Here is a 27,919-nt window from a genome sequence, read left to right as displayed (position 1 = left end):
CACTTGTGTCACTTTTGGATGAAACAAAACTTTATTTCATGTCAAACGCTTGAAATGAACACCTTTGAATAAAAACCCTACAGTGATAAAAGGCATTACAATCTGCATAAACATTTTCTCTCTGCCTGCTGCACTGAAGACACACAGCAGGTTTCGATGACAGGCAGGATAAGACTGACCCATATTCCCCGCTGGGCCTATTGCCTTTCTTAGCGAACTGAGGGCCTGGATCATGTGAAAGAGGGCGGAGGGAAGATATGCCAAAATGTCACACCTACAGTAATATCCTGCAGACGATATGGTGGTGAAGTCATTCTCTGGATGGTTGAACTACATTCAATTTTTCAACATTATAAGAGATCTAATACATTCTCAATCAACATTAGAATAGACTATTCTATACATTGTGACTTGTATTTTTGCTTTGTGACAGCACAGCAAATATACATTACAATCACAGCACCCTATGTTTATTTTCTTCATTGCACTCTACAGGTGGCACCCTGACTTCAAGATTTTTTCCAAGTTTTTAACCCTTTCAGTGTGGTTAAACATTGTGATGATTAAGATCTGAGGCGTCTAAGGCAAAATTAAGACACCATCTGACTAAAAACAATCATATTGATGATGATTTTTTTTTTTTTAAGGAAAAATGTCCATATCTGAGACACAGGAGACAACCACACAGAGCAAAGTAGTTGTTCCTTTAAAATTATGTATGTCCTTATATATACTATTAGGTAAAGCATCATAAAATATTTGTCAGGCCTGTCATTTGCTAAACAATCTTTTGTTCAGATAAAATACAAATACAAAATGCACCATCGGTGGGTTTGTGCCAAAGGACGTGGTGATTATCTACAGCAAGTGCACTTGAGGATATTTCACAGTTCAAAACATTGCCTCGCTTCTGACAAACAAAAACACAGGCTTGTGAACAACAGAGGTGCTGACTGGCTGGCTACAGTCTGGTTCGGTGCAGTTCGCAAAGCCGAGGATGGAACAATGTGAGGGGGCTGTTGACCGTGAAGTCTGTGAAAGTCAGTTTTTCTGTCTGTTTATTCCGCTTTTTCTTTGCCACCATCTACTGGCTTCACCGGCTCCGGATCCTCCAGCAGGGCTTGCTGTCTCTCCCTTTCCTTCACCAGCTGCACGCCACAGTAGGTCACAAGTAACACTGAGAGAGTGGACAATGGAAAACCTGGAAGAAAAACACAAAGAAAGAAAGAGGAAGTGAAGGTGAGAAAGGAGAAGAAATAAGAACAGAAAAGTATGACTTTAAAGGAATGCAGCTCTCATTGTGCTGTGCCCTGAGTAGCTGTTTGACTGGAGATAATCCTGTGAACAATCTCCAATGCTCTGTTGTTAAAAATCTTTTATTCTATGTGAAAGAAAGCAACAAAGAGGATGTTAAGTAGTGTGATATCTGGAGGATGGCGCCCCTTGAGAGTCTATTGCTGTGTTGCTCTCGCTTTGACTAGAACTGACAGAAAAGTCTTAGTTTTATTTGATATAATATACCCTTGTTGTTACCCACCTTTGAAAATCAGTCGTCTTCCCACCAGTTTGGCAAACTCCAAACTGTTCAGGGAGAGAACGTTGTAGAGGACAATGGCCCAGAAGTTGGCAGCATTGAACACACCCCGAATCCTGCGTGACATGGCTTCACCCATTGCACCCTAGATACAGCAGACAAAGGTACATTAAGGGATACGGCACAAAATTACACATAGCATAATTCCATATATTGATTGTGGGTTAAAAAGAGTTGAAAGAGAGTGATTTTTAGCTTAAGGTTTCTCACCTCTATGGTAGAAAATGGCGGAAGGGAGAAGAACTTGGCCACCCACAGCTCAAAGTTGAGGCCAAAGCAGTTGAAAAAAGACCAGATGTAAACCAGCTGACATGGGCCCAGCCACAAGGTGGTGATAGCGAAGGTGCAGAAGGTTGCCAGGAGCTCCTTGAAGATTTTATTGTGATCCCCACCAATAAAGTCATAAACATACCTGCAAAATTACAACTCAAATTCAACTTGATGAAGTCTCAGAATCATCTTCTATATACTGTAGGTTCTGTCATTTAAACCCATGATTTTCAAATTAAACACCTACTTGCATAGCCAGTCATTGATGCCTCTGTCAAAGTGCCTAAAAAAAGAGACATTTTCCATGTAAAGATGTTTACACAATTTCAACAAAGAAACGACACCATGATTTCTTGAGATTGCACACAACTAGTGCCAGACACACGTACGTCTCAGCGAAGACGTAGAGCATGGTGATACACTTGGGAGGCTGAGGAGGGTCCAGGTGGTCCAGTGTAGCCACAGTGTTGATGACACCGAACATCATGGCTGCTTTCACCCAGTCATACACCAGGTTAGAATAAGCCAGACCAGCTGCAAAGGTACACATGGAAACAAAGCAGGATTCCTAAAGGTTCACTGATGGTAGTTGTTGAGAAACCTTAATACAGTATATCAACTTCTACTAAAGTGGTAGATTTTTATGTTTGATAAAGCACATAATGATTGGACTGTGCAACAACATGCAAAAGTGAAGCATAGAGCCAATATTAGATGTTAGCCCTTTAGTAAATATTGGATGTGAGCCCGTCATAATGACCACAACCACGTGAAAACAGTGTGGAAATCGTAATAAAATTGTATTTTCTTTAAAGTTTTATGTATCTATTTAGATGTAGGTTGTAAACTGTCTCATAAATTCTTCTACCATTAACCAAGTGCCTAAAAGAGAACCCTGACAGAATTAATTTGTCTGAGGTTAATTGAATTTTAGTGTTTATCATGGTCTTAATGCTTTTAATGTATAATTTCCACATCCATTTGAGGGTATACAGTGATAATTTGTATTTCTGAACAAAAAATGATACTGAAAGATACTGAATAATTAAATGTAAACTATCAGCATTTAAAAACACACAAGCATCAGATGTACCAGACTTATTATTATTGCATATATCTAACTCACCCAGACACCAGTCAGAAAGCTTGGTGACCAGCTTCATGTCACTGGGGATTGTCAAGATGTACAGGTAGTGGAAGAAGACATCCACCACCAGAATAGCACCCAGATGCAACAAGGCCTTGGTGGTGATGTTCCACATCTCCCTTTCCTTGCGGGTCAGCTGGGTGTTGTTCACCTGGGGAATTGAAAACATTCAGTTTTGTGAACAAGCCACCATTGTTTTGTAAAATCCCAGCATATCATATACATTAGTTGGAAAGATATTGTATAGTAATTGATGTATTCAATGGTTATTCCTTAATTCCTTAAGTAATAACAGTAACAGTAGTTAAAACTGTAGATTTATAAGCAAGTTGGGCCCAAACATTCTTACATTAAAAATATTTAGAATGGGCACATTCAGTAGATTAAAAGACAGTATTTAGAGTATAAAACTCATATATAGCTATGAGGGGAAGGTCATTTGAATTAAATAATTCATAGGCCTAAAATCTTTGTTTTCCTATGGCTTTAAATTGAGTTATACAAACATATGGCATTATGTGTGGGTATTACACGAGCCTTCAGGAGTCTTCTAGCACAATGTGCACATGAGTGATGGCTTAATAACTACTGTCAGATTTCAGATGGCTGCTCACTTGTCACTTTTACTAATTTTTCCTCCAATCAGCCACCACTTTCAGTTGAATCTTAAATCCTCACCTGGGCATGATAACGGTCGAACGTCATGATAGGTCCAAAGAAGAAGAAGGGGAGGTAGAAGTTGTATCTCAGCAGGTCAGAGAATGTGTAGTTGCCGTCCTTCTTCTCACAGTTCTCTAATGCAAAGCTCATGCAGCGCATGATGCTGAAGCCGCAGCCTCCATAGAACAGGATGTCTTGCAGGTCAAAAGAGCCAGTCACCAAGGTTTCCTGAAGACGGAGTCAGAGTCATTCAGAGCCTCGAACATCATCATTTTGCATATGGACAATACCTCTAGACTCCCCAGTATTTGGATTGACTTTTGCACATTGAAACAAGCACTTTACAACAATACACCTGCACCTTGTTCTCAATTCTATATTACAATTGCTATTATCATTATTATTATTATCACAATAGGAGTAGTAGAAGAAGTAGTAGGCACATATCAAACACTACATCATGTTGACTTATATTACTTATATCACTATATAACAATACTATATTACCGCTTATATTACCATTATTGTATTTTTATATTACATACTGCTGTATATGATGGAATCATTATCAATTTATCTTAAATATATTTCATAGAATTGGAATTATTGTGCAGTTTGTGTATATTACATATACTGCACATATAGAACAGCATATATTTAATTGTATATATATAATGTATATTATATATATTATATTAATATATTATTATTAGTCTAAGGTGCTGTCATGTATATAATTTATATAGCTTTTAATGTCATCTCTCTATGTTATTATTTTATTCAAATAGTTCTTTATCTTTCTTACCTCTTAGCCTGTCTCTTGTGTTGCTGTAATGTGAATTTCCCCTCACGGTAATCAGTAAAGTCTTATCTTATCACCTTCAGGCTCCTTTAATGCATCTGTTTACCAAAAGTTAATTGGAATTTAAGGATCTCTATATTTCTACAATTTAGATTTGAACTGAAAGCGCTGACGGTTGTGCAGCACAGCTGTTTAACCCTACTGCACTGTCCTTTTCACTGGTCTTCCTGTAGAAGCCATGCAACGCCTTCAGCTCATTCAAAATACAGAAAATTAAAATCAAATCATGTCGGTTCGCAAACATTTCCACTGGCTGCCTGCTCATTACAGAACTGACGATAGACGATAGAGCATTCAGTGTTTATGCACCTAAGCCATAGAACCACCCACTCACCTGCCAGGAGTTATAGGGCTCCAGCTTGATAGAGGCTAGCGTGGTCAGGCCGGCCGCAAAGCACATCCATTTGCTCTTGACCAGGGCGACGCTGTAGAGTATGATGCAGTGAGACAGAACCAGAGCCATGAAGGTCCAGCCCATCGTGATCAGGACTGCCAAACAACCGTACACACCAAAGATCAAGGATCTGTGCTGTGGGTAAAGAGGGGCCAGCGTCAGTGTGACGTCATGACAGGATTTTTGTACCATTCATAATTCAATGCAACACACATGAGGAGTAGTGGTGTTAGTACAATAACACTGTTGTATCTACAACAATGGATATACTTTAGGATGGAAAGAAGATTAAATTGCAGAGGGGAACTAATCTACTGTCCATGTATCAATGGTTCAAATGAAACACGTGACAAATGTTACATATTGGCAAGTTTATGAATGTTACCTTACATCCATCTATACCAATCTTCATTGTAAGCATGAAACAAGACAGAAAACATGTTTAAAACACAATGAATTGTTTTAAATATGTCAAATTATTCACAGGAAAGAATTACTGGCGCACTCAACAGACTGTGTCACAGTCCAGCAGAATCCAACTGATTATTTTTGCTCAGTAGAATAGGATAGAATAGAATTACATTGAATTGAACTGAATTGAATTACTTGTACAGCCCAAGGTCCACTGTTCACATCAGCACAATGTAGCTTTGCATTTAACGTGTTTATACCACATATCAAATTATATCTGGTCTGTGGCATTGATTGGAGCAAAACTTGTGTTCATTCATAAGTGCGAACACACACACACAAACACACACATATGTATACATATACAATACATAGATACACGTACACATAATAAGAGACATGCCATTATACCTGTGTGCAATCAGATTACAGTGCTAGCTCATGGGCATTCACACACAGGCACGCACCTTTGGAGCTAGCAGGGTGAATATCTTGGCAAAGATAACGTGACCGGTGAGAGCAAAAAGGATATGATTGCGGAATGTAGAGAACCACATCATCCATTCGAAGTCTGCAACATCCTGTGGCGAAGGAAGATGCATTAGTAACACATGACCACCACTCTCTTTTGACATCTTGCATCAGTAAATCCAATTATGGAACACAATGAAGGGATGATGTATGAGCAACTTACCATTTTCCTGCCAAAGTAATGCCATCCTGGTTTCACACTTTCTTTGAAGGCCTTTCTGTTTACATTCTCTGAATAAAGAAGAAAACATACATACAATACAGGGTATTCACCAAACAAAATGTAGCAAATTGTGCATAGGAAATAGTGTTTAATCAATAAAGTATTACAATTTCAACTCATGGTCAATATATGGTAATGCTTCTAGGTTGAGGAGTGCTAAATCCAGACTTCAGGCAGCTTTATTTTGGGGGGTCAGTGTGAACTCAAATAATCATTCTGAGAATTGTCAAAATTTGAACAGCTTTGGTATAATTGTCGGATTATTCACAGTGAATTTAAGGTGTGAGAGCACATTCAGTCCATTTGATAACATCAAATATTACATAATGTACTCATTGCGAAGCTTTCTATTTTTGAGGCTGACATCCACTCTCGTACGGTCATAATCTGGTTGTAGGAGATTAGTTCACTGCATAACCTGAATGAAACGCTAACACAGAAATGATGGAAATAACTACACAAATAGGTGTGATAACAATCAGAATCATGGCAGTGATGACATTCAGTACATAGCAACAAATGTGACTGGCAGGCGCCCCCACAGTAGCTCCTCCAGCTTTGCCTGATTACACTAATGGCCATGGAAAAGGATATCAAAATGTGAGGGTCAGTCAGGGAAAGCCTCTTACTTCTGGGAACACGGCCAGGCTTCTATTACGAGTATACAGTGCTACTGTAGCATGCAGACCTGAGCGTTATAAATGCCCACAGATGACCAATTCAAGAGACGGAGAGTGATAAAGAAAAAGAATCAGGACAAAATGATGGCTGACAACATGACTCTGCCCTGGCCAATCTGACTGTACAGACTGTGACAGACAGTACCACTCACCAGATTACACTCAGTCCATTCAGATCAGTGTGTGAGGATGATAGTTGAAGCATTTTACTGTCTGAATACATGCAAACATGTGGCAGTATTTCCGGATGAACGGTTTAGGATGTGTTGGCTCAGTGAAACTGAGCCTTAGTCTGAAATGTCTCCATCAGGAAAATAATTACAAAAGTAATTAGAGCATCTTTAAATTGTCTTCATATTAATAGGAACATGCAGGAATTCCTTAGAGGAGGGGGTTTCTCTTTTAATCTGCTACATTAACTTTGTTCTACACAGTTTTAGGTTAAATAGAGCAGTGCTATAGGTAGAGGTCTTGTTTTTTGAAGCAGATTTTAATAATACATTTTCATTGTTACATGGTAAGGGATTTTTCAGTGAGATCTATTTGGATTCAAAGTGTTGACTGGGGTGTTTTTCTAGTGCAGTCCATTGTGTGTCCATTCACTCTGACTTCAGTAAATAAGAAGGGATTTCAGTGAACTTGAAGTCCAGCATTGTGTTATTGATTTTTAACTCTCTCTCTTACACTGACAGTATGTGTGTGCTTTTGACATGTCATGCACTCACCACTTGAAGCTTCAAATATCCAACTGCCTGCCCATATCAAGGCCACGGCGAGCACTGCTGTGTAGAGATACAGCTCATATCTGGGGAGGGCAGCCTTGATCCCCATGGTGAATCTGCACACTGGAAGCCTAACGGGGTGAAAAGCAATCAGCCACACAATTTCAGACCTGACTGAAGGCAAACAGCATGAGTATGAAGAAAAAACAGACACATCTGAAACCAGCAATGGATGATTGTGAAAAATCAGCATGATGGTTTACCAAGGTTTATTGAACTGGTGTTTTGGGGGTGATGTTCAGGTGTCAGTGTTTATTCTGAAGCAAATGCTTTTTTAGTCAGATCTGAGACATTAGCGTGAAAGCAATACTGAATACTGTGTAGGCTCTACCATACAAATGTGACTAATAAGACAGACCCAGAGAGGACTATCATTAATAGCAAAACAACATGTAAAATGTATTGAAGCTGATATACACCACTGTAGATGTATACAATTTAGCAATTAGAATGTAGTTTCCCTGGCAACACTAAACCATTTTACCACACAGCCAAGTGGAATAACAACTTAATGCCTCTACTGAAAAAAAAAAAGGATACGCATACAAAAACACATTATGGTGGTTAAAGTAATATACCTTGTGCCAACACCAATCAGCACTGGTTCTTCATGTCAGATACAGACCAAGGTGTTTTAAAGAGGTGGCATTTTACTAATAAGCCTTTAGGATCAACAGGGCAGTGACTTAAATAGGACTGCAGAGCGGAATCAGCAGCGTCAGCTGCGCAACCCTACCTCTCCTTCCTATTATAGCTCTTTCAGTTGGTCTGCTGTACAGCAGGGCAGCTGCAGTGCTATATGATCTGAGAGGCGCCAGGGACTCACTTCTCAGAATAATTAGCACTGACTGGAATGACCAAGAATGGTACATCAGAGTAAGAAAAGAGATAGACAATTACTTTCCAGTGGATAATAATGCACTTGTATCTGGTTGTGTGTGTGTGTGTGTGTGAGAGAGAGAGAGATAGAGAGAGAGAGAGAAAGAGAGAGAGAGTGTGTATGTGTGTGTGTGTGTGCGCGCGCGCGCCCGCCAGGCTCATTTGAGTTGAAGTTACTGGAGTTGGACTAACAAGTCCTGTGCATGCCAAGATGTAACCATGGCTAAGCAGGACCCCAGCAAAGCGTCCTGCATACAAATGCAGGTTTACTGTTTCACTGCCCCATGCATACAGAGCACACAGACCTTTTTGCATTGATTTGCATGCTTACTCTTATATTTATCCCTATGCACAAATAACAGGGACTTGTTTTTACTAACCTTATGTCCGCTTCACACTGCCAAGATGAGGGCAGCAGTGTTTACAGCCCGACTCTTCACTATAGAAAATAAATGAAAGAAAAAGGGGGGTGGCGGTGGTTACAGCAGGTTTTCTAATTCATCCGTCTTGTGGGCTTGCCGCTGCCGCTGCCTGCGATCACCAGCCTCGGCCAGTCAGGATGTTGCGGACTCAACGAAAGGAGGAGGAGGGGGATATATTTATCCTTCACTACTGCACCGCAGTACTGAGGGGTGGTCCACACATCAGACCTTACTGGAGCGCAGACACACTCTGGGACAATGGTTAAAAATGAGGAGGAAAGCAGTTGCGCCAATCAATAGCAGCATCTACAATATACCAGAGTGACAGACGATACATTTGATGATTCTCTAGTCAAAAAATATAATGGTTTAGACTGGAGGAGAAGACATATGCCAATATCACATAATGTAGGCTATGAAATGAAATATGACTTTACTTATTAACAACTACAAACGCTGCTGTAAATGTATGATGTTCACCAATTGGCAGCGACAAAAGCAATTACAAGTTTTTTGATTAAGTGTTTTTTTTTGTCTATATCCTCTTTACTCTGTGTTATCAGAATACCAAATGATAAAGTCACGAAAATATCTGAGAAATTTGGTGATTTTTCATAGTTTTCAGTCATATGTCTCCGATCATAACATGCTTTGAAGTCCTTAATTAAAAGCAGTTCTGTGAACAAATAGCATCTTACCAGCCTATACGGTAGATAGCCTACCAAGTGGTCTCACTCTCTATCTTCAGACACACATAGGCTACACAAAAATAAACCAAGTCATTTGGTTAGAAACCGTCTAGGCTACTCCACATCCGATACTGCGACTGATGTGATTGAGTATCCTGCAAATGCGGGCGGTGTGCTCTGTATTTTATCATTATGAATGCAGGTTATCCTTGGAGCATTTTCCTAATTTAAACACTAGGTGGCGCTCTTGACCTGTTAAAATTAGCCACACACGGGGAAAAAACAAGCACCGAGGGGTTTGAATTAACGTCAACTATTTGTATTGTTGTACGGGCTGTTGTTTGCCCTGGTGCATGTTAAAGCTATGGCTGGGGTTTGCTATATTCAGTTAAAATTCAATACAAACTTTATTTCAGACTCACAAGATGGTCCATAGCAAAGTTAGCCTATGTTTGAATGTATTCTTTTTATGTTAATAATATAGAGCTATAATTTGTTGCGTTAGACCAACAGTAATTACAGAGGAAAGAAAGCTTGAGAAAGCCGCGTCCAGACATCTTCATGGGTTGAGCAATGTAGTGCGGCTGAGTTTGCACTGCCTGCCTGCGAGAATCCATCACAGAAACAAACCGCCCCCTCCCACTTCTCGTGCCCCCGCTTCAGATGCAACTCAAAATACATAAAGCCTCCATGTTGCACAGGGAATGTAGGGCCAGTAGATATGAACGTTTCGCCTAAATGTGTTAGCTAACTTTAACGTTGAGCAACTTGCGTTTGATACATGTTTTTGGACAAGAACAATCATCCGACGGGCTTCCTCGTGTTTTTAACGTTGTTCCAGACTCGGCCTCACATTTTGGATGATCGGAGCTTCACAGCTAACTCGCTAATCCAAGCTACTTGCTAACTTCAGCTAGTTAGCAATTCAACGTCGCTTGTTGTTGTTTTTTTAGACACACACGCTGTCGGTGTTGCCCACAAAAATACTTGTTTGCAGCAATGATATTTTGCGGAGAGCCATAAATGACAGCCATTCACTGGCTTCCATTCACCACCGTGCTAGCTGGCTGGCTACCACCACTGTCACAACACTTCGCCTCGTACGGTTGCCTGGCTTTGTGGGCTGGCTGGTCATCCTCATCTTAAACAGCAAGCTAACAGTAGCTAGCAAACGAAGCAAGCGCGCTAGTACGAATAACATTGTGGGAAACAAAACAGGAATATCCACCCGTCTAAATGGACCACATGTCCATAATAACCCAAGTTTCCAACCCGAAGGAGGAGGAAATCATATCCTTTAACCAGGAGAAAGGTAAGGAAAAGTCAATTAACGATAGAGAACTAACGCTAGCTGGCTACTACTACTTTTTTCGACTGACTTTAGCTTTTAGCTCGCGCTTGCTAGCTGCTCTAGTATAGTATCGTTAGTTGAAGACACTGGTTGCCCGTTTGTGATGGTCATAAAAACCTGGAAACATAATTAACGTTAGTTAACATGTTCTTAGTAAGCAACAAGTTTATCAGAGGGGCCTTGTCCCAAATAAGTTACTAGCTTAACGTTTGCCTGCTGCACGTCCAGTATGAAGTGCGCTCTAGTGTCAAGACGTGTGGTTTTATCCCATTAACGTTATCCGAATTAACGTTAACAAATTTGTTGTGAACCAGTAGTTGTCAACACCTAGTTAAGCCCAATGATGGCAAGTCTTGGCTTCTAAATATCTGTATTTTACACTTTTTTCTTTTTGTGTTTTGGTTACATAGCTGGACTAAATGATCTGATAGGTGATTCACTGTCGTTATATGAATAACGACCACAAGAAGCTAAAAAGTTCATGGTGGTTTGGTCTGTGGGGTAGCAAAAAGATTTTTGGGACGAAGCAAGCATGAGGAGAGAGGAGAACTATCTGCCGTCAGTAATGTTGGATGTAAAATATTGTGTCCGATGAAGATTATCTTATGTATTTACTGTGTTATGTATTATCCAGTGAAATTCACTACCAGTTGGTGTTTTCTCATTTTTATCTTAAGTAAAAATTGATTCTTATGTTCAATAATTATTTTGATTTTCAGTGAAAAATCATCCACATATATGGGGATCTCAGGGTCAAAATGGTTTCTCATGCCTTCATTTTCGCATCTGTCATTGCTCTTTATTTATGCTCTTTATTAATTTCTCTGCTCACTCCTTAGCATGATCTGCAGTCCAGGTCAAATCTCTCCTTCAAGACCATAGCTGCTCATTCCCATTCCTGAGGCTACACTGACACTTTCCGGGTCACCCAGGCCCATGGGACATGTATCAGTATCACATCTCAAGCCTCCCTTGTGAGACCATTAGTAATGTGAGAACTTAAATCTTTCAAGCACAACAATGCATTCTCCTCTGAGGGTACAAAGGTATCCCTCAGTAACTACTATGGATTCTATATGACTTGAACATATGGTTGCGTCATGTAAGATTATAATTGCAGGTATGTGGGAGTTATGGGAGAATATCATTACAGGTTGGGATTTGACCCATGCAATATGAATGTATGGCAGTAAAAATATGCAGATTCTACTGTAATGACGCACACTTTACTAACAGCTTGAGGTTATGTCTCAGTAAAAATATAATCAAGATACAGTTGTTCTGCTTGAAAGATATCAGAAGGTATTTTTAAGGGCTTGATTGCATTTTATAAGCCATAACTTGGTGCTTGGAGGCTGTGTTGTGTGACGTCATTTAGGGTCACTGGGTATGAGTAGTGCTGAAATGATTAGTCAATTAAGTGGTTAGTTGATAGGAAAATTCATCTGCTAATAGTTAAAATTAAATGAATGGTTTAGGTAACTGTTCCAGTAAAAATATAAGGCAGTGTGGGCTGTGGTTTCATACAAGCAGATGTTTTTTGCGTTCCTTTTGTTTCTTTGTAAATTGAAAATGTTCCTTTGGTCTTTTGGCTGTTGGTCAGAGAATGTAAGCAAATGTAAGGCATCATTTTGGGCCTGTGATGTGGATTTGTCTTTATTTATAGACTACATGATTAATTGAAAAATCAACAGTTTTAATGGATAGTTTTATTTTGTAAGTAAGTGGGTAGTGAAATATTTGTATTGTTCTCTTGAGCTCAGGATTTGATCACAGACAATAGGCCTTGTTGTCAAGTCATGGTATACCTGCATTCTGGTAGCATTTAGTATGATTGTTTATCAACAGAGGAGTTTAAGTAGCACTACTCACACAGTGGGAATTCACTGTTGTGCGTTAAGTTGCTGCATGAAAATCACACCTGATGTTAGCCTGAGTTAGAGGACAAAGTAGAGCAGTGATGTTGCTGTTTGTTTCCTGCCTCTTACATTTTCTCTTAAGAATGAGTCACACGGAATTGTTCCCCTGGGGCTAAGTCAAATATTACCACCATTATAGGAATAGTATGGCCATGTCCTTTCTTCCATTTGTTCTGGACATTTTGAAAACAGCAAGTTTTGAGTGGCATAGTCATCAGCTGTGTTCTGAACAGGAATTTAAAAAGATCCAGAAAGTTTTTGGGTTTGTTTGTTTTTGTATTTAACAGGTAGAATATTTTTTTAGTATACAGCACATTTCTTAGCTTTATTCCCTGAGTTTATTATACAGTGAGCCAATGGTTTGACTGTCCATTATCTATTGTAAATCACTTTACATGTAGCACATCCCAGCAGCTGTCCTAGAGGAATTTGACAGGTATTCTTCCATTGACTCCAACAGACTCCAAACTGTCTGGACAAAAATTGACCACCTTTGCTCTCAGTGTTCCTCTACTGACTGTCTTACTACATGTGCCTGCCTTTCACACTGGTTCGGCTGCCAAGCAGCGGCCTAAATATAGACTTGCTGCCCTGTTGGCCAGAGCACTACTGACCTCGAGGCCAAGTATAACCACTTGCAAAGATGACAATGATCTTCTTTTTTTTTTTCATTCTCTCAGTCATACAAAAAACATCTTGTTTTTTTAAAAGAAGAAGACGAAAAGAAGAAGGGCTGTGGTCTTAGTGGGTCTTTTTGTCTTGTTGGGATTTTGGAGGGTCTTGATGAAGGGGTGTTTCAACTATTTAAAATAGTCACTCCACTCAGATTTTTGCCCCAGGACCGTAATGCATTTGTGAGATGAATGGGTGGCTCTTACATGATCCCTTCACCCTCCTTTATAGATGTGGAATCCAAGACGTTTCTGAAGATTGATTTACGTGTGGGTGGTATGCATTGAGCACTGCAGTTGTTCAATGGTTGTCTCTGTAATTTCAGCAGAGAGGTTCTGTCAAATTTCAACTATATTAGACTATTTTTTTCCTGGGGTTCCCTGTTGTTGTTGTTGTTGTTGTTGTTTTTATTTTTATTATAGTAATGTTTTGACCTTTTTATAAGACTTATTTCAAGAGTTTGACTTGCAGTTGAAAACTCTGCAGCTGCCAACTATGTTCAACATGGATTACTCTGTCAAAATGAGCACAGGTTCAGTGGAACGTCAACTTAACTGCAAAAAAACTGGATGTACTGTGAAGTTATGTTAAGATCCTCCCAGCACAGGTAAATCAGATGAATGCTACATAATGCGGTATGTTGAGTTTTTCATTCCCCTCGGAAATTATAAAAAAGAACATGTCGTTTTTTTTAACTCAAGATGAGATAAAAAATATCGCTAGAGCAATATACATGACATGTTTTTATTATTAAAAGGCTTGTTGCATTTGATTATGACAAACAGGGTGGCCCGGCGACATCAGTGGTTAGCACAGTCATATCACAGCAAGAAGATCCTGAGTTTGAATCCACGGGTCAGTTGTGGCCTTCCATGTGGAGTTTGCATGTTCACCTCGTGCATATGTGGTTTCCTCCCACAGTCCAGATACATGCAGGTTAAGTAAATTGGTTACATTAAAGTGGCCATACATGTGAACGTGAGTGTGAAGGGTTGTCTGTCTGTGTCAGACCTGTGTGACTGCCGACATGTCAAAGGTATGGTTTGCCTCTTGCACAGTGTGTGCTGGGATAGCTTCCTGGCTGCTGCGCAGGATAAGCAAGTATAGAAATGAATGAATGGATGGAAGAATAGATCAGTTACTTTCAATCTATAACCTAATTAAAAATACATTTCTTTTTGCATATTGTTTTCCATTAATCTTCCAATTTGGAATTAATAACTTTAATTAATGGGGCTGTTGTTGCAAGTTTTAGTTGCTGTATGGTTAGTAAGTGAATCAAAATACATGTCAATTTGAGAACAATAGCAGGTTCCAATTTTGCTTAGATTTGGATTATATATTGTGCCTTTTTAAAGTTATTGTAACTTTACATTGTTGAGGCAGAGATCCATTCATGGTGGAAGTTAAGAGCGTATCACACTGCAGAGCTGAGGTCGACTCTCATAGCTGCTTGTGTTGTCACCAGAGTGCGTTCACAAACATTCCTCAAACTTGTGAACATGTTGCATTTTGAGGTGATAAAAGTGGTTGCTTGCATTGCTGCCTTTGCCCCATAGTCAGTAGATTATTGTATTCTGCTTTACGTATGACTTTTTAAAATTAAACTTTTTTCAAACTATCGATAAACACTCTTAGAACAGAGTCTAAATCGTTTGTCTCCACTTCTTCACACACACCTTTTTATTAGTATGCAGATATGCATGTTGAATGTCGTTGGGAGGCTTCACTCCATCATTTTCAGATTGAGTTACATTTTTTCTGTACATTAAAGGAGTAAAGGCACTAGACTCTGATAGATTAGCGTATTTACTATTGACACACTGTATATACATGTGTGTCCACTGAGAGATTTGTAGTATTATTTCGATAAAATCAGTGCACCACCTACAGTAGACCAAATACAAAGTGTTAAGATTGCAGAGCACTACCTAAAGCATGTAGTGTGGGAGTGATTAAGCTTCTCACTGTGCTGCACTAACCCTTAGCCAAAGCTATATGATGTCAACAATCACAAACCCCCATCCATGAGTCTAGGACACAACATACACTCCTCAGCTAGAGAGAGAGAGCTTTTCTTGGTCAGACCTTGACTGGTAGTTGTTGTCCCACCTACTGATATATGATTCATTGTGTGTTTGTATGTGGACAGCCTAGTGTTGGATGTTGTACCTGAAAGGCATAAGACCAACAGGAACGGCACAGAGAATATATTGCTGTGTCCAATAAATAGTTAATGTTTTTTGGTAATGAAACCTTGGAATGTGTGGTGGGAAATATGTAAATAAAGGAACTGAACTTGACTTGTAACTTCATTAATTAAACACAGTTTACCCTCTCCTTAGTGAACTATTAACCTCGGCCTCCATCCACCCCAGGTGAGCGATGTGTATTTGAGGCCCAGTTCTGCTCTGTGCATGACTCACTAGTCCTGGGTGTTTTCTGAGGGTCTTTGTGCAGGAATCGGCCGGTTGTATTGATGAGTCACAGGAATTTGACAACTGCTTTACTGTCCCAGTTTTACAGTAATACAGAGCTGAAAAGGCGAGACAACGTCCATTTTAATGAAGGAAGTCGTGTGGTCCTGATTAGGTTTTTTTTTTTTAGATAGAGAACAATTTGGTAAATTTTCCTTTAGAGTTATTTCGGAAAAAAATATATAATTTAATGTTCTGGTGATATCTCCAAACAAATCTCTAAATCAGTTTATTAGTTTAGTATTTGGTGGTTGTTGCAGTGTTGTGTAAAAGTTTGGTATTTTCCAGTGGATTGGGTCTGATGGTGGCCTTTATACTCTGGAAACATTGGGCAGGAATTTCTTATGCATCCTGTTTCATTCCTCTTCTCCGCACTTGCAGTATGCCTCTTTTTGTTTTGGACACTAAGAAGATGGGATAGCATTTTCCTGTGGGATTTCTTTTGCTTACATTACTTACATTTACAAAAGTGATGGGCATGGCCTGTCTCTTCATGAACCTGGTTTCACTCTGTTCACCAACAAAGCTGTTAATTTGTCATGTATCCATGTGTCAGAGTCAGAGATTACAAAAATTGTCAACAGATAAATATACCTATAAAAAAAAACTTAATTAATCCAGCTTTTCTACACATAAGTAATGCATGATAGTTTTGTTAAATATTGTAATAAAATGAACTATAACATAACAAAAAATATTGTCAGATACAGTTTCAGACATACTACTCCATTATCACTGCTTGACTGAGCAGTTCCATGTGTTTTAGGTTTTAATTTACTTAAAATAGTCTCTGAATGTTTTAATGTTTTTTTCTTGTTGACGGATTCATATTGTATTTAACTTGTTTTGGGGTGAAGGAGCTCGTGTCACTGATAAAATATAGTCTGAATATCCAGCACAGCGTGCCCTAGCTTGAAAGGCAGTAATTAATGTGACTGGAAGCCAGTGATAGAGGGAAATGACAAAGATTGCGGAAGGCAGAAAGTGTTTCATGTAGCCGTGACATCCTGTTACTCTGTCAGTGTCTTGATACCTTTCCTCCATGAGTATTTTTAGCGGTGGAATATAGAATTGAAGTAATATTCTTAAAACAATAGTGTGGTAACTCCACATTATGCCCTTTCATGACATGAGATGAGGCTCTGGCTGCTTTTGTGGCCTCAAGATACTATGGTATGGAGGACTGTTTTTTGTTGGAAAAACACTTGACAAAGCTGGATTGATGTAAAAATAGTTCTGGTATTTATAATGGTTGCCTAAAGTTTGTTGTTCTTATTAGTACTAGCTTGTTTTTCAGACAAGTCATTTGATGTATTTTCTTAATGCACCGTGTTTCTTATGACAAATGTCTGGTGGGTATTTGTTTAAGGTCAGGAGCACAAAGTGGCACAATATCAAGATGCCAAAAGACATGACATAATGCTATTTGCTCTTCGCTGGTCTTCAGTTGCAAAAGCATTCTGGTTGTGTGAGCCGAGGGGTGAGCAGTGGGGACTACTGGGTAGAGAGGAATGCGGCCTTGTATAGGCTCTGCAGGGTCTGAGGGCCTCCCACCTCCTCCCTCCCCTCCTCTCTTGTGCATGTCCAGGCTGCTTCAGTCACTCACCTGCCAGCTGAAACATGGGAGGGAAACGTAAGCAAGCTTTCAAAATGGAGACTCCTAAGCCAATCAGGTGGCGGGATCTACGGCAGGGTAAAAAGGAGGAGGGAGGAGCGTGTAGCTTCCAACTTGTCACTATTAATAAAAGCTCAGTGTCTGATTTAGGCCCTTCTCTGTAGTCCTGGAATGAGAGGCGATTTTGCAATCAGAGCAGAGCATGCTCTGAACTGTCACTATGTGTGACTGATGAAGTCATCCGGCCAGCCAAGTTATTTTCTGATCAGTGGTTCTGCCAGGTCAACGAAACCAACACTAATGCCATTTAATCACACTGCCAAGGTCTCACCTATTGTTGTGATTCAGTGTAGCTCACACCACTCTGGTCACTTAGGAGAATTGTAGTGAACATACAAACAACAGTTTGTTCCCAGTTATTCCAGCAGCATCCATGGCTCAGCATGCAAATAACCAAACGTAAATGCTTCCCAGCTTCAGCTTGCTCCATTTTTATGACAGAACATCGATTTGCATATCCACTTATTCACCCTCCGCTCTCCCACCCCTTACTGTTGTTTTGACAGTGTCCCAGTCGAACAGCAGCCTAAAGAAGCAGAGGAGCCGGAGCATCTTCAGCACATTCTTCTGCTGCTTCCGCAACTACAATGTGGAGCCGCCAGCCACCAACTCCAACACCAGCTCCCTGCCTCCACCTGTTGAGGAGAATGGATCGCCTCCCAAGGTGAGCTAATGCTCTACTGAACACATGCTATTTGTTTTGGGGTTTTTTTTCTTTATCTTGGCGGACCCCTTTTTGTCTTTTTTTTTTTTTTTGTTCTCCTTCCTACCCCTCACACTGTTTTTGTATGTGTGTGTCTATCTCTCTCGTGTTGTAGTGTGACCAGGTCGAGGTCATCCCTGTCCCTAGTGTATGTATTGCATATTTTTCCTTTTCCTTTGCATGCAGGCTGAGTGGGCTGCTGCTGGCACGTCCTGTCTGTGTGGGCTCCAGTTCTCCTCAGAAAGCTTTTGCTCTGCTACCGTACTGCGGTTAATTTTCAGCTGATCGTAGCACTGGCTGTGTGGAAGGTGTATGTGCACCTACGGGTTTAAATGGTACCTCAGTGCCTGATCTGCATGAGTGGCACTTGGTGGTTTGTATGCTTTCAGAAATACTGTGACATAGGGCTGGGCAATATAGCTTATAAATAATATCTCAATATTTTTAGGCTGTGACGTGATATGCAATATATATCTCGATATTTTCCCATTTTCTCCAAAATAACATACCATAAATTCTCAGATAGTGGCCAAGGCCTTTATTTCTCTCACCTGCCAGAGGATACCAGGACTTTATTTTTAAGCAGGCTTAGATATAGGTCTTTATTTCTAATTTCCTCTGTTTGATAGTATATTGTGTATCATGTTTTAGTATGAAGCCTCGTTGTTTTCTGATCTGCTCCCGTTTTGCTATGTTAAAGTTACTGCATTATGCTGTTAATACCAACAATGCATTTTTTTTATATTATTTTAATCATTTCCAGAAAAGTGATCAAATATCTATGTAAATAAATTGCACACTTATATAGATTTAATAGCTTGTTGTATTTGCTTTAGGAGTGATAACTGAAAACAAATAGCACCTATTATTTGGTATTTGACATCATTCAGAGACTAGAAGGTTTTTGAGCATGAACCACTTCAACCGCTTCAATCATTTCAACTAGGAACAGGATTTTGATGAGGCCACTCCAAAAACACTTTTGTAGAAATAAAATAATAAAAGACACAATAATAAGCTTTACCTACATACCAAATCTTTGTTGACCTGACAGTGATTCATCTTTTCTGAAGCATTAAAATATTGATTTCCGGGACACTGTGAGTTTACAACTGTCAGAGCCACACCCATTCTCTCTGTCTCTCACACACACACACACACACACACACACACACACACACACACACACTCTCGAAAAAGGCGGTAAATCTGCAGCACGCAAGTGTGGTAAGATCATTGATAATGACGCGCTTTATTTGATCACGTGGTAGCCTACATCATAGTAGATTGTATGTCTATACAAATCAGCTACCAGTCATCTGTAGATTCCTAAGTCCCCTAAGTTTTTTCCCTTCGGATCTACGCTCATACATGGCCTCTCTGGAATCTGATAGATGGAAATCCGTCGTAGCAACAGAGAACTTCGATCCCATAAACTTTAAATGTAGCTGCTGTCATCTTGTGGCACTTGTAAATTATTATATTTTATATAGCTTTATGCATTCTTCATTCTGCACTGGGGGCTGTTTTAGGTGAAGGGATAGATTTTTGGTAGGCTACTGCTGGCTTCAGTAGCAATCGTTTTGTGGTATATTTTGTAGAGGATAGTGGTTTGTTCGACATCTGCCCACCAGAAACTGAACCACCTCCATGTGATTGATCCACTGCTACCTTTGTCTGGAACTGAAGTTTAGTCAGTCAGGACAACAATGGTTAATTAGTTTGGGGAGTCTGTGACTGTGGGAGAGGGAGAGCGAGGCTCCTGCATGTAAACACCGCCTGCTTTTAATGCAGAAATAAATTACTAAAATACGCAACCAATAACTCGAATATGACGATGTGGTCATCTACCATATTGCTTCTTAATTGATGCTTGATTATATCGGGTATATTTCTTGTATCTTCCAGCCCTGCTGTGACACTGACTGTCTAACTGTTTCTGTTGATCGCCTCAGGTGCTTTCACGCCAGAAGTAAATCCATTTATTGTGCTACTTATCCATGCAATTGAATAATATTAGTGAGAGTTAAGCTCCACAGTAGCTTCTAGTCTTTAAGTTTGCTTCCTCAACTAAGAGTTGAAACTAATTCATCCCATCATTCAAGGAAGGAATTATATGTGATCTGGTGGTCTGGTCAACATACCGGTCAAATCATCTATCAGTGACTGTATGAAGGTCAACTCTTAAGATCCATCAAACGTGAATGGATTTTTAATACAGCAGTGTTCCGCATTTTCAAACTGATAAGGTTTAAGTTTAAATGATTTCAATGAAACTAAGACTGCTCTACAACAGCATCAGCTAACCTTTGCATGGCCTTTGCCTGCATGGCTTTTGCCTGTGAGAATGTGATGAAAAGTTTTGTTGAATCTCCACAGATTTGAAAAAAATCTGAGGGGATTTAAGATGGCATTACTCTCTGAGTAGGAGGCTGTAGCAAGGGAATGTTCGGTGTTGAAGAATCCCATAGGGTGATATTTTAAAGCGATGGGTCCATTAAATGCATAATTTCAGACATGACTATCTCAGCTGCTTTGTCACCCATGGAGATGCTCTTCTTAACATGGTGTTGACTTTTCTGCTCAGCCTTACACATTAATAAATGCAAAGTATGTCTTCTATCATTCTCTCTCTCTGTCTGTCTTTCTCTCTGATACTCTCTCTCTCTCTCTCTCTCTCTCTCCATATATCTGATATTATCTGCCTTGTCTTCCCCCCCAGCCACCAGCCAAATACCTCCTACCAGAGATGACAATATCTGACTATGGCAAAAAGTGTGTGGTAATTGACTTGGATGAAACGCTTGTCCACAGCTCATTCAAGGTAAGAAGAGGCTAAAGCTCAAATTGAGGTTTACTATTGATGTGCACAGTTCTGCCATTGTCAGCGGTCAAGGACTTCTGTGTTAGAAAGATACAGCCACCAGTTGGCTTGACCATCTAAATCTTTGCTTTAAAAAAAAAAAATGCAATTTGTAAATAGAAAAAAAAAATAACTTTCACTACCCTAAAAACATAAGTGCATTTTACTTGAGCACTGACTATCATTGTAAAGCATATTGTGTATATGCCTTGCAATGAGAGTAATACATATTGCATATCTGATGTTATCTTTGTTTTTATATCCAAAACTGAGCCAATAACATGCAGGAAGTCAAAGCTAATTAAATCAGTAAGTTAAATCCATTACATCACTGTGTAAACAAAGCCAAGGAAGGAGCAGGTGGTGGAGGATGTGCTGTAGTAAGAAGAGGGGCAATATGGGAATATTCCAGTCCTGATTGTGCATTTCGAATACAAGTAGGATGGTAATAGGAAAGTCTGAAGAGCAGTTGTAGTAACCTACTGTGGCTGTTTTTGTTATAATCCAGAATATCATGTGTGTAGACCTCATTGTGCTCCTCTTCCTGTTTATCTGCCTTCCCTTTTTTACCTCAACTCTTCCTCTCTCTGTCCAGTTCCTGTCAGAGGACGGCCACCTCGTTGTCTGTTGAGTTAGATTACTAGAGAGGTTGCAGAAAGAAGGAGGACAAAGTGGAGGGACTTGTTTTGGCAAAAAAGAGGCTGATTATTTTCTTCTTCCTGCAAGAGATATGACAACCTGTGAAATGCAAAGTTTTAGTGTTCCTAGCAGGACCTCTGCTGATCAGTTGTGGTACTACACCCACAGTTGGAATGACATGGATATGCTGTTGTGTTTCTTCTCACAGCCCATCAGCAATGCTGATTTTATTGTTCCAGTGGAGATCGATGGTACCGTTCATCAGGTATTGTACACGCACACAATAAAAAGACATTTTTAGTGAAGTATACCTTTTTTTATTAGGGGCAAGAGTTCCATTCTGTTCCTATGTGAAGATCCTGAAGAGAATGGCTGTGATCCAGTTCAAGTAATCCAGGATAGGCTGTGTGTATTCTGGTTGGCCTATTCATGATTACTTGCACTGGGTGGCAGCCGCTGGGCGAAGAGAGGAGGGCATCTAAACTGTGAGTGAGAATGATGTCTTTTAGAGAGGGCGGTCACCAAGCTGAAGATTTTTAATAATGCAAGAAATAGGTATTTTTATTTAGCAATCCTCAAATGTGTTCTTGTCGGTGACATCATACTGTCTTAATACTGCCATAAATCACGCGCTCCTCTTACATACTCCTCATACTTTAAGTCGTGCGCTTGTCTGACACGCGTGTTACATGTTGTATGTTGTTTTTTCTCTAACCTGGCCTAAAATCTGTGGTGTCTTTCAGGTGTATGTGCTGAAACGACCCCATGTGGATGAGTTTCTTCAAAAGATGGGAGAGCTATTTGAATGTGTGCTCTTTACAGCCAGTCTTGCCAAGGTGCGTTTAGGCCCGGACACATTTCTATTCTGACGTGTTTTGGTTACAAGCCAGTGACAGCAACATTTTCTATTTCCTTATTCTGCTCTGTATTTTTCATCTGCTCTTGCTGTCTGAATTTTCACACTTCCTCTCTTTCGCTCTCCATCTGTGTCTTTTGCATCTTAGCCAATAATGCATGGGTAAGTTTAATGAATGAGACAGAAATAACCCTGTTAAGGGCCTGGTGTTTGTGTAGTATCAAATGTTCCTCGTGCTGATTTACAAGCTAGGTGTCAGTGGTGCTTGTTGTGTCATAGAGTAGTATTTCCCGAGGCATCTTCCCTGTCAGGTAAACACAACTATGGTCGGTCACCTGCTTTGCTTCCTTTTGGAATAACAGTGTAGCATTTGCAAGTTGTTCTGTTCTAGCGCTCTAGTTGAAGCATGTGACCACAAAGATTTGCGTCGCAACATGTGTTTTCACAACATGCAATTTGATTAATCATGTGCATTTTTCATAGTTGTACAGCAGTGAAATTCAGGATATGTCTACTATTTGTTTTTATAGCAGCATAACATTTCCCTGTGTTTGTTCGGCTTGGACAGTATGCAGACCCTGTGGCAGACCTGCTGGACCCGTGGGGCGTGTTTCGAGCGCGACTCTTTAGAGAATCCTGCGTTTTTCACAGAGGGAACTATGTCAAAGACCTCAGCCGGCTAGGACGAGAGCTCAGCAACGTCATCATTGTTGACAATTCACCCGCCTCTTACATTTTCCACCCAGAAAATGCTGTGAGTTCCTAAACCGCTAATAAAATTGTCACAGTCAGACGCTACTTCAGTTATATAATTTGCCTTGCCCATTGGTTGTTACCTTGATGTAGGCCATTATCTTAAATATATCTGTATTGTACTTTTCCTAACATGACTTCATAAATCTACCCAAAAATGCAGTCAAAGAAGACGCTGGTATTAACTTTTAATATGTAGGCATATCAAGTTACTTTGAGGTCTGCCGCCTTTTTTTAAAAATAATAATAATAAGTTTGGGGTTCTGTTCCCATGTTTCGGTGGTAATCTTGGTGATATTAAATAAAAGCTAGGTTAAAAGGTTTTCCTGTCTCCCAAGGTCCCAGTCCAATCCTGGTTTGACGATATGAATGACACAGAGCTCCTGGACCTGCTGCCTTTCTTTGAGGGACTCAGCAAAGAAGAAGAGGTTTACGGAGTCCTGCAGAATCTGAGAGGCAGGTAGCAGGACACACCACAGCGCCGCCTGTGCTCTCCATCCTCCTCTGTCGATCTCTGCCCCTTTGTACAACCACATCTCTCAGACTCAGGCAGATCCTCCCACACGCGCCCCTCTTGTCTCTGCCCCAAGGGGACGCCTTGGAGTCTCACTGTGGAAAGCTTCATGTAACCCGTCTCTGCTCTCATCTCCTGGCGACTGGCTGCCTTCTGAGTGCCATCAGAAAACAAAACAGAACACTAAATATCCCAGGAGCACTGTGTTTCACAAAAATCACACCAGAAAGTGTACAGAGCGTCCTAAGTTGATACTATTGGGGACAAAATGCTAAGAGGAATGAACTCTGGTCTTTATTTTCAAACCAACAAAGATTTACTATTCAGTGAAGTGCTTGTTTTAAAACCAAAAAAAAAAAAAACAACAACTTTTTTTCTGAAACTTCTTTTGTGGTACCACACAAAAGTCTGAAAAGATTTTGTCCTCGTATTGTTGCTATGCAGGCAGTTTCTGGTAGTAGAAAGGACTGTGATTCTCTTTTCTTACTGAATGAAGTGCCTTGTGTGAATGTTGTTTATATGGGGAGATATTTTCTACATGGCATATTTCCAGAGTACTTCAGTCTTTTCACACACAATATGCTTTAAAGTGGACACAGAAGTATCTTGATATAAACGTTTTACTTCAGTTTTTTTTTTTTTTTTTTGATTATCAAGTCCTGGTAAATATTCTTTCTTTTCCCCAGTATGCTTGTGCCATTATATAGATGTGACTTTGTTTCTTTCTGCTTTCATTATATGTAGAAATAGTTCATTTGTTTTAGGCAAAGGAGTACGTTTGCAATTGTGAACCTCACGCCCCACCTGCAAGTAAAGTAGTTCTTTGCGTTTGATAGTTTGATCTGAAAGCTCACATAAAATTGTGCCATTTATTTTCTGTCTCTCTCATATTACCCCCCTTATCTCATTTTATTATTTGCCAAATAAGGAAATTCTTTTTTAACAGGCGTCATATCTTTAACAGGGGTTCAGCTATAACTTAAACCATTAGTAGTAAGTATAGCATTATAGGTTTTATTCTTTTGACAAATAGTTGTCAAATACATTTGTATGTTTTTAATGTTATGAGGTCCTTGTTTGTCATGTCGTGCTTATCTTATGGCTAGCTATTAGCCCACTTTTTTGTCTTTTTTTTGTGGTACACATAAGTGGTGCAGCTTCACCCTTAGGGGAGGATTTTTCTCCGGAATTGTACACAGTTGCAAACACTTTTTTGTTGTTTCAAATGGTCTGGGATCTTACAGTAAAGGGGTCGAGTGCCATGTTTTTATTTTTTCATGAGGTTAGTGTCTTTAGGGAATATAGGATAGTGTCGGATCGAGTCTGGACAGTGTTAAAATCACACCATTCTCCCCTGATTTACATACGGTGATGGCCCGGGCTCGTCCAGCTCTGGTGTAAAACCAGTGGAGACGATGTGTGGTGTTTACCTTCCCAGACTCTTTTTAACTGCTCTTCACCTCAGTGCCTACGTATGAGAGGAGCCACGCAAACCGAATGCTGCAACATTAGCTAACATGGCAATAACCTTTTTTGGGGGGGTTTCCATCCCAAGTGTTTGGTTTGGTGTCTAGAGCACTTGACACGGCTAGCCAGGGGAGGTTTAGTTGAGGCTAGCCTGGTTATCGCAATGACTTTTAGTTTTCATGATAGAACCTGCAGACATTCATTTTTCATTTGATCTGAAAAACTGGACATACACATAATTTAGTCGTTGAGTCTATTTCAGCCAAGCGACCTCATATAGTGAACTACATTGCCAATAGTTATCAGCTTTTGTTGTGGAAGAAAGTAAAAAAGGACACCTTCCAAACCTACAGATGGGTGCTCAGTCCTGGCCCACCCAGACAGCCTCCAAATGTTAGGGGCCTGCTCTAAATGGAACACTACTGGGGCACTGCAAAAAGGACTGAAGAACCTCATCATGGCATTGACGCCTTACTGCCTGTGGAGGCACAAAGCAATGTTTCTTCATTAATTCCGAGGTTACATATACACATTTAGCGTCGTCTCAGTAGTATTTTCTTATGGAGTGTGAAAATGGCTCGGCCATATATGTAGACCATATATGGTCAGGTGAATGAACATTGTGAAACAATAAAATGAAGCATGAAAAAGCTCTGGTGCCATCAAGGGATTGTACGCTCCAACAAACCTCATTTGCTTTATTGCTTTGTTTATGGGTCATGGTGTTATATAAAAGACCTACACTACTTCATAATTTCCAACTTTTTTTTTTTTTTATTCAAGTTGAAAGGCTGCTGCTCCTTCAGGCCTATTAAAATATTTTCTTTCTTTTGCATAAGCATTTGTGATGGTGAGTGTTCAGCTCATGATGGTTTCAGTGCAATGTCCTTTTTTAAGAAGCGTTTGGTCGACTCTTCTCAACCTCTCAATGATTACCTTTCTCTGAAAATGTTTGTATCATTGTGATATTTTTCTACCTACCTTTTGTCAGTATTTGGTTTGAAAAGTTGCATATTACCCATTGTATCCAACTTTTTCCCTCCTCTTCCTTTCAAATCTGTAATGTCCCTCTCTCTTGCCTTTGGTAAGAAATCTAAGTCAGGTCTGGTCTTTCCTATCAGGGTGTGTGTGTGTGTGTGTGTGTGTGTGTGTGTGTGTGCACAGGCATTTTGTTTGTGCTTCCTTAGTTTTTCTTTGTATCACCTCACTCATAATCACACATTCAATCATTTTGTATTGATTTTAACACCAAAGTTCTACAACACTTGAGTTCAAGTCACTATGGTTTTTTTTTTTTGTTTGTTTGTTTTTTTTGGTCAGGTTATTCACTTTTTTTTTTTTTTTTTTTTTTTAATCACTTGTCGGTTCTTGTTGGCTTACTTTGAGTGTTGGCAGCGTGTTGTCATCTGAACATCAGTTTTTTTCTCTTTCTTTCCATAATAAAAGGCTTTATTGAAACAATTTTGTCATGTCTATTTTGTTTTGTTTTTTTATTCAAATGGCTGATATGGTACATGAATTAAGGCCAAAGATCATCACTTCAGCTTGGTGCGATTGATTGATTGGTGCGTCTCTCTGTACCTGATATGGTCTGTTAACTCCAAAAGTCACGAGAGAGAATGTCAATGTGTTCTGTTAGTATATTCATTTATTTTGCTATTAATTTCCTTCCAGACGTCTCAATAAAGCACATTTTTATGGAGGAATGTTGCTTGTCTTCTGTCAGCAAACTAACCAACTCAGTTTTTAATTTCGCCTGAACGAGTTGGCAGGAGTGAGATCGTGTTGTCTTAGAACAAGCTCACTTGGCAGGTGGACGAATATTTGAACTTAAATCTCTATCTTTAATCAAATTATTTTTTCGGCCACTTAAGGGCAGCCGGAACAAGCTGTAAACACAAAACTGACATACCGTTTATGTTACGTGAGCTCTTATGCTGAAAACAGCGGCCGCTATGAGCGAAAGTAAAGCTGCGGGTCGTAAAATCAAAACAATGAGCTGAAAGAGGCTAAAAAGCTCCATAGAGCTGAGAGGAGCTGAGAGGAGCTGCAGAGTGGGTGACTTACTTTATGGGATAGTCACTAATCCCTTTCACATACAGGAAGTCATGCGATCCATTGTTTATATAAAATATCGATCATAGCCGCTTTAAGTACATAAGACATTAAATAATCTTACATTGGTAAAAGGCTTTCATGCCATTCAACAGTAAGCTAACCCCTGAGCTGCTCCCTGACCTCCCTTTGATTGTTGCACTCTGTATCAAGGGTGTGTCCATCCAAAGTTTACTAGTAGGTAATAATTGTATTCTGTGGAAAGGCTGAAGTGGCTCAGCCCCAAACACGTCGTCTCCTTTCTGTTTGCATAAAATAGAGTGGTTCAAAAAGGTACTTGATCTTCCTATTGTATGCCCTGTAGGCTACTGTTGAGCTGTAAGCTTTATTATTGGCTTAATGGTGAAACACACAAGTTCAGTACTATGCAG

General features: G+C 39.8%; 2 protein-coding genes across 8 annotated transcripts; one reads left to right on the top strand and one right to left on the bottom strand.

The window, feature by feature from the left end:
- Positions 1-8: 8 nt before the first annotated feature.
- hhatla (hedgehog acyltransferase like, a) lies at positions 9-9,694 on the bottom strand. 6 transcript variants are annotated; one of them, XM_044220800.1, is made up of 14 exons: positions 9,554-9,694; positions 8,814-9,105; positions 7,498-7,625; positions 6,033-6,100; positions 5,806-5,919; positions 5,313-5,333; positions 4,868-5,062; positions 3,690-3,899; positions 2,991-3,162; positions 2,254-2,398; positions 2,112-2,147; positions 1,805-2,006; positions 1,538-1,679; positions 9-1,201 (listed from the first exon to the last, which is right to left on the bottom strand). In XM_044220800.1, the coding sequence occupies exons 3-14, from the start codon at positions 7,601-7,603 to the stop codon at positions 1,059-1,061; spliced, it is 1,554 nt and encodes a 517-aa protein (XP_044076735.1). In that variant the 5' UTR covers positions 7,604-7,625; positions 8,814-9,105; positions 9,554-9,694; the 3' UTR covers positions 9-1,058. The 6 variants fall into 6 exon arrangements, with proteins under 6 accessions (XP_044076735.1, XP_044076738.1, XP_044076736.1 ...); XM_044220803.1 differs by lacking the exon at positions 5,313-5,333; XM_044220801.1 differs by lacking the exon at positions 9,554-9,694 and having other exon boundaries at positions 8,814-9,142.
- Positions 9,695-9,844: 150 nt separating this feature from the next.
- On the top strand, positions 9,845-27,135 carry LOC122887512 (CTD small phosphatase-like protein). Of its 2 annotated transcripts, XM_044220806.1 has the most exons (8): positions 9,845-10,856; positions 18,145-18,302; positions 18,457-18,489; positions 21,064-21,165; positions 22,052-22,108; positions 22,587-22,679; positions 23,268-23,453; positions 23,791-27,135. In XM_044220806.1, exons 1-8 carry the CDS (start codon positions 10,781-10,783, stop codon positions 23,914-23,916), a joined length of 831 nt encoding a protein of 276 aa, XP_044076741.1. In that variant the 5' UTR covers positions 9,845-10,780; the 3' UTR covers positions 23,917-27,135. The 2 variants fall into 2 exon arrangements, with proteins under 2 accessions (XP_044076741.1, XP_044076742.1); XM_044220807.1 differs by lacking the exon at positions 18,457-18,489.
- The last annotated feature ends 784 nt before the right edge of the window (positions 27,136-27,919 follow it).

This window comes from Siniperca chuatsi, linkage group LG13 (genome assembly GCF_020085105.1).
Source record: "Siniperca chuatsi isolate FFG_IHB_CAS linkage group LG13, ASM2008510v1, whole genome shotgun sequence".
Classification (NCBI taxonomy): domain Eukaryota; kingdom Metazoa; phylum Chordata; class Actinopteri; order Centrarchiformes; family Sinipercidae; genus Siniperca; species Siniperca chuatsi.
This window is presented reverse-complemented; position numbering and strand designations above follow the sequence as displayed.